This window comes from Schistocerca cancellata, chromosome 3, assembly GCF_023864275.1.
Source record: "Schistocerca cancellata isolate TAMUIC-IGC-003103 chromosome 3, iqSchCanc2.1, whole genome shotgun sequence".
NCBI lineage: Eukaryota > Metazoa > Arthropoda > Insecta > Orthoptera > Acrididae > Schistocerca > Schistocerca cancellata.
In genome coordinates this window covers 88,807,607-88,813,606 of record NC_064628.1, presented here as the reverse complement: position 1 = coordinate 88,813,606, position 6,000 = coordinate 88,807,607, and the positions used below count along the sequence as shown (strand labels likewise).

Below are 6,000 nucleotides of genomic sequence, written 5' to 3'. Positions count from 1 at the left end.
CATTTCAATCGCTTGCTGCTTACACGCTGACGAACGAAAGAGAGAACCGACTGACGCAACGCGACCTTCAATGTCTCCTTTTTTTTTTAGCAATGCAAGCGCCAGAAAGTTGCAAGCGTTCATTGGTTTTTAATAGCTTGTTGCAGGTTCATTTATGAATGTCCCTCGTATCTGTGGTAAATTTCCACTCTGAAGGACGTATTTCAAGTACTCTTTGTCAGAGTTCGAACTTCTTTTGTGTAAGAGAAGCGACACGGCCGTTATATGCAACCAGTGACGTGAAAGAGTCGTTTAGATTAACTCGATAGCCGAGAGCGTATAACTTCCTTTGCCGTATGCGATGCCGTTATCGCGTCTCTTGTCGAGCAACTTCGCCACTCATTTGCGTGGCTCTCGGCAGCCGCTAGTGACGCAGTGAAGGCGGCGCGCCCGTAGGGTTCGGACTGCGGCCTCCAGTGGCGTGTAATTCAGACCGGCAGTTCCAGAACGCCCGCGGCACAATGATCAAACTCTTCCGCTTCAGTGGTGTCCTGAGGCAGCTTCTTGCCGTTCTGGCCGGTAAGTAAATACTTACAGCAGTCTGTAAGTACTGACTTCTTTACATCAAGTACATGTAATTTCGGCTGAACAAGTACCCATCGCTGCATGACTTTCGATGACCAATAAGTTTCATAAACTTCGCTGTTCTCGAAAAGTGGTGTTCGAACATTTTCAGACAGAAATATTTTTTTATACTCGAGAGATACGTGACGTGTCAGTTGTTGTTGTACAGATACGTGGAACACCCGTGTGCAGAACTATAGACCTATATCTCTAACGTCGATCAGTTGTAGAATTTTGGAACACGTATTATGTTCGAGTTTAATGACTTTTCTGGAGACTAGAAATCTACTCTGTAGGAATCAGCACGGGTTTCGAAAAAGGCGATCGTGTGAAACCCAGCTCGCGCTATTCGTCCACGAGACTCAGAGGGCCATAGACACGGGTTCCCAGGTAGATGCCGTGTTTCTTGACTTCCGCAAGGCGTTCGATACAGTTCCCACAGTCGTTTAATGAACAAAGTAAGAGCATATGGACTATCAGACCAATTGTGTGATTGGATTGAAGAGTTCCTAGATAACAGAACGCAGCATGTCATTCTCAATGGAGAGAAGTCTTCCGAAGTAAGAGTGATTTCAGGTGTGCCGCAGGGGAGTGTCGTAGGACCGTTGCTAATCACAATATACATAAATGACCTTCGGGATGACATCGGAGGTTCACTGAGGCTTTTTGCGGATGATGCTGTGGTATATCGAGAGGTTGTAACAATGGAAAATTGTACTGAAATGCAGGAGGATCTGCAGCGAATTGACGCATGGTGCAGGGAATGGCAATTGAATCTCAATGTAGACAAGTTTAATGTGCTGCGAATACATAGAAAGAAAGATCCCTTGTCATTTAGCTACAATATAGCAGGTCAGCAACTGGAAGCAGTTAATTCCATAAATTATCTGGGAGTACGCATTAGGAGTGATTTAAAATGGAATGATCATATATAGTTGATCGTCGGTAAAGCAGATGCCAGACTGAGATTAATTAGAAGAATCCTAAGGAAATGCTATCCGAAAACAAAGGAAGTAGGTTACAGTGCACTTGTTCGCCCACTGCTTGAATACTGCTCAGCAGTGTGGGATCCGTTGCAGATAGGGTTGATAGAAGAGACAGAGAAGATCCAGCGGAGAGCAGCGCGCTTCGTTACAGGATCATTTAGTAATCGCGAAAGCGTTACGGAGATGATAGATAAACTCCAGTGGAAGACTCTGCAGCAGAGACGCTCAGTAGCTCGGTAAGGGCTTTTGTTGAAGTTTCGAGAACATACCTTCACCGAGGAGTCAAGCAATATATTGCTCCCTCCTGCGTATATCTCGCGAAGAGACCATGAAGATAAAATCAGAGAGATTAGAGCCCACACAGAAGCATACCGACAATCTTTCTTTCCACGAACAATACGAGACTGGAATAGAAGGGAGAACCGATAGAGGTACTCAAGGTACCCTCCGCCACACACCGTCAGGTGGCTTGCGGAGTATGGATGTAGAACACACAAACCGAATCATACTGTATCAATATTCACTGTTTCGAGTCTTATCCCAAGTACTGCCACGGCGGGGAGCTTTCTGCTGACATTTGATATGTAACATATTTTATGTGCGGATATTGTTTGATTTTCAACCCTGTGGTTTCTACGTTGTGACGAGTCTGTGAATCTTCTTCAAACATAGTCCACAAGGGTGCGAAATATACAATATGCTGTCCCGCATGGATCTATTTTTGGTTCACTTTTGGTTATGAACCGCATAACTGACGTACAATAGACAATAAGTGAGTGGTGGCACAGTCACGTCAGTTAAACGTGTTTGGCCGGCCATATCAGACACAGCAAGAACAATAGCTAATCAACCGTGCAGTTTGTTCCCACAAAATCACTCAAGTGTTAATCTTACATCTGTTAGTGTTACGGAATCTCAAACAAATAAAAACGACGTAGCTGTGTATTTACATTTATATACTAAATGAAACAGAAGAAAAAGATGACCTAGAGGCGCATATCGCCGTGATTTCGTCTTTTAAGTACTGACATGCATACATATATGGTAACTGATTTTGCAGATTTCCACTTACAGCATTAAATGAAGGAAAAATGAAGCTAAAGCGAGTACGTAATGTATTTTGGAAAACTGTACAAAAGGAATGTTATGTGGACAAGCTAACTGTATAGTGTATACCGTATTCTTAAGAGATACATTGACACACAATTATTAAACTGTTATTTACACAGCCACAACACAAAATATAAAAATAATTCTCATGTAAAAGTTGTTTCCTCGTTCAGAGTCAAGGCGAGGCATCATATTCTGATGTAAAGTTGCCTAAGACGTAAGAAGAGAAACTGAGAATCCTTGCAAAGTCTAAATATTTTTTTAAATTTTACTAACCACATACCGTATATAATAAATTGGAAATCTTGTTAAGTAATAATGCTCTTTGTGTATATAGCTCTTTAGATCACAACTTATAGAGAACTGTTTCCGTATGCCGGCTATCAGTTTGCACGTGTAAAAATGGAGCAATCAGAAATAAATTAAGAACAGCTGCGTAGCATATTTGTTAGCAACGAACTTTCAGTGCTGCAGTTTTTCTGTTAACTGTAATATATGCATCTGTAGACTTCTTAAAGCCTAATAGACTGTTTTGGAGTACGCATAAGTAAAAACAAATACACAGGTTGTTTCTGACAGCTACTCCTCTCTATTAATTTATACTTTAACTCGTTTCATATTCTCGAATGTTCTCCTTCAGATTATGGTTTGCAGAATACGAGTAGGACTTGCTGCTATTAATTAGTAGTTTAAATGGCAAGCATCATCGTCTCATCCATGCTTTGGAGAATGAGCTGATCAGCTGAATGTCCAGTGAATGTCCAGCTGAATGCCCACTAAATTTATAGGAATGAATCAGGGTTCCCTCTAACATATGGTCTGGCGTTATCGTGTTATTAAAAAATAACAACCACATCCACTGCGAAGTAGGTAGAAATTTCATTTGAAAGCATTCACAATTGGTAGCAACTGAGATTTCCATGGCGAACCATCGTGTTTGGCCCACCGTTCATATTGAAAGACAAAATAAACCGAATGTCAGAAAATGGGAGTGGCCCTTTCCCTAACCCAAGCCACACTGCAAAAATGAACACAGACTCTGACAAGTAAATTTAAAGCGAGTAGCATTTACGAACAAATGCGCTCACGAGTTACATTTTACACTCTAGTTATTCAGATATACATCTTTGACGAGTCTATCGTGAACCGGTTTTGGAGCACCATAGTAAATAAACGCCAATAATGAAAGCGAAGTACCAAGTCAGGTCGTCCAAAATGCGTATCTCCCTGCTTCACGCGAACCTCTCCCATTCAGGCACTTTGATTCTTAGGTGTAAGGTCCGTTTTTGACGAGTAGGTATAGTTGAATCGAAATCGGTTCGTTGTAGAATGCCAGACATACTAAAGTAGAATTCAGCTGACACTCAACATGGTCAGATGTTTAAGTCTAGACACGAATTCTTAGAAACGTTAGCAACTGATCCTGAATTAATAATCTTGACACCGCCCACGTCACGTTTTTATTATTTTATTTTTTGGTAGCTGGCTTCAACAACGTCATCTTCAGATCCGACTGTGACATCAGCTTTGACACCGATGAAAGAGTAGTACAGTACACTGGACCCTATCAGCTGTGTAAACGAAACGACATCACACTCTCCAGTCCACCCTTGGGCAGTCAGCCGCAGCCTAACATCTACTGGCTCCGTTCCATTCTAACACCTGTACACCGATACTCTCTCTTTTGACTGGTTGTCTCTTAAATATTCGAAGAAACGTGCTCACATTGATCACTCGGCTCGTTACTAGTTCGCCGCGTAGATTGCCGCTCTCAGGTGAATTTCCTGCAATAGGTGTCATCTGAAAACCACAACTATCACCTTCAACAGGAAAGAAACATGAAACTACCTGGTAGATTAAGACTGTGTGCAGGACGGAGACTGCGCGCATCTCGTGGTCGTGCGGTAGCGTTCTCGCTTCCCACGCCCGGGTTCCCGGGTTCGATTCCCGGCGGGGTCAGGGATTTTCTCTGCCTCGTGATGGCTGGGTGTTGTGTGCTGTCCTTAGGTTAGTTAGGTTTAAGTAGTTCTAAGTTCTAGGGGACTTATGACCACAGCAGTTGAGTCCCATAGTGCTCAGAGCCATTTGAACCATTTGAACCAGGACGGAGACTCGAGCTCGGAACCTTTGCCCTTCGCGGGCAACTGGTGCACCGACTCAGCTACGCGCTGCAGAGTGAAAGTTTCATTCAGGAAAGTTTCACTTTCCAGTGCCGTCCCACATCCGTTCGGTGCTTGTAAATAGGCGCGGAATTCCCGGAGCCGACGTAATATCTCTTTATATTCGATGAATTATTCTGATACAATTCTACCCTTTAATGACGTTTACAAATTTTCTATCTTCATACTCGCAGAATCCATGCGCAAAATAGTTTCATACAATAGCTATGCCATGAGCGCATAAGTATTCTTTGTAGTACTCTCTCTGGTGGTTGTTAGAAAAAAAAGTAAGGGAGCTTCCGATTTTGTCTTCGTGCCGATTAGCATGAGCTTGGTTTGGAAGAACTGTAATTTGATTATTGAGATTTATCACAGAAGATAACTGATACGAACTGTACGATTAAAAGGAAATATATATATATTGCTCCTTCAAAAAAAGGTGTGTATGTGACATTTGGGAATTAATGATATTTATCGATATATTGCGTAGTTGTTAATCAGAAGGGACTTTCGAAAGACTGGATACGAACCTGCATTTAATAATCCAAGAGCTCCATTACTTCTTCGGAAGGTTAAACTTCATCAAAGCCAAATAAATATCCGCTTGATCTGAGGTTTCCCGACTGATTATACAACGCTCCCAAAATTACGAGGCATTTTATTTGTACAGATTAGCAGACTGCCGCAAAGCACGAGCCTGCAGAGAAGAAGAATCATCGCCTGATTTCATTCTAACAAGTAAAATTTCAGAATCATTTTTGAGTGACTGAGCTATGACTGTGTTTCCTATCATGAATGATTGATTGCTCGAACGAATTGAGAGCTACAGAATTTCGTAGATAGGAGGAAAAATTACACCGATATCGTTCCACAGCGACTCCAGGTGTCACATAGGCTTCGTGGCAAACATCGCCGAGAATGGGTTAACTTTGCTGTGTCTAATGTATCAAGGGCACTTGCACCTGAATGTTACGTAAGCAAGCCTTCCGGCTTCCCAGGGACGCGTCAGCATACTCAACGTTCCCACTCTTGCGTCGGACACCGTCATCCAGGGAAGCATTGTCCTTGTGGCCGAGGTGCCAGGTTCCCACGTTCCCTCTTCAACCAAAGAATGACTGGTACGTACCTCACCGATATATTCA

The 6,000-nt window shown here is 42.6% G+C and overlaps 1 protein-coding gene across 1 annotated transcript in view; it reads left to right on the top strand.

The window, feature by feature from the left end:
* The first annotated feature begins 212 nt into the window (after positions 1 to 212).
* The window catches only part of LOC126177075 (facilitated trehalose transporter Tret1-like), a 122,943-nt gene continuing 117,155 nt past the window's right edge, over positions 213 to 6,000 (top strand). The window contains exon 1 of the mRNA XM_049924313.1: positions 213 to 558. Coding sequence (XP_049780270.1) covers positions 501 to 558 — 58 coding nt within the window. The 5' untranslated portion in view covers positions 213 to 500. The remainder of the gene's footprint in view (positions 559 to 6,000) is intronic.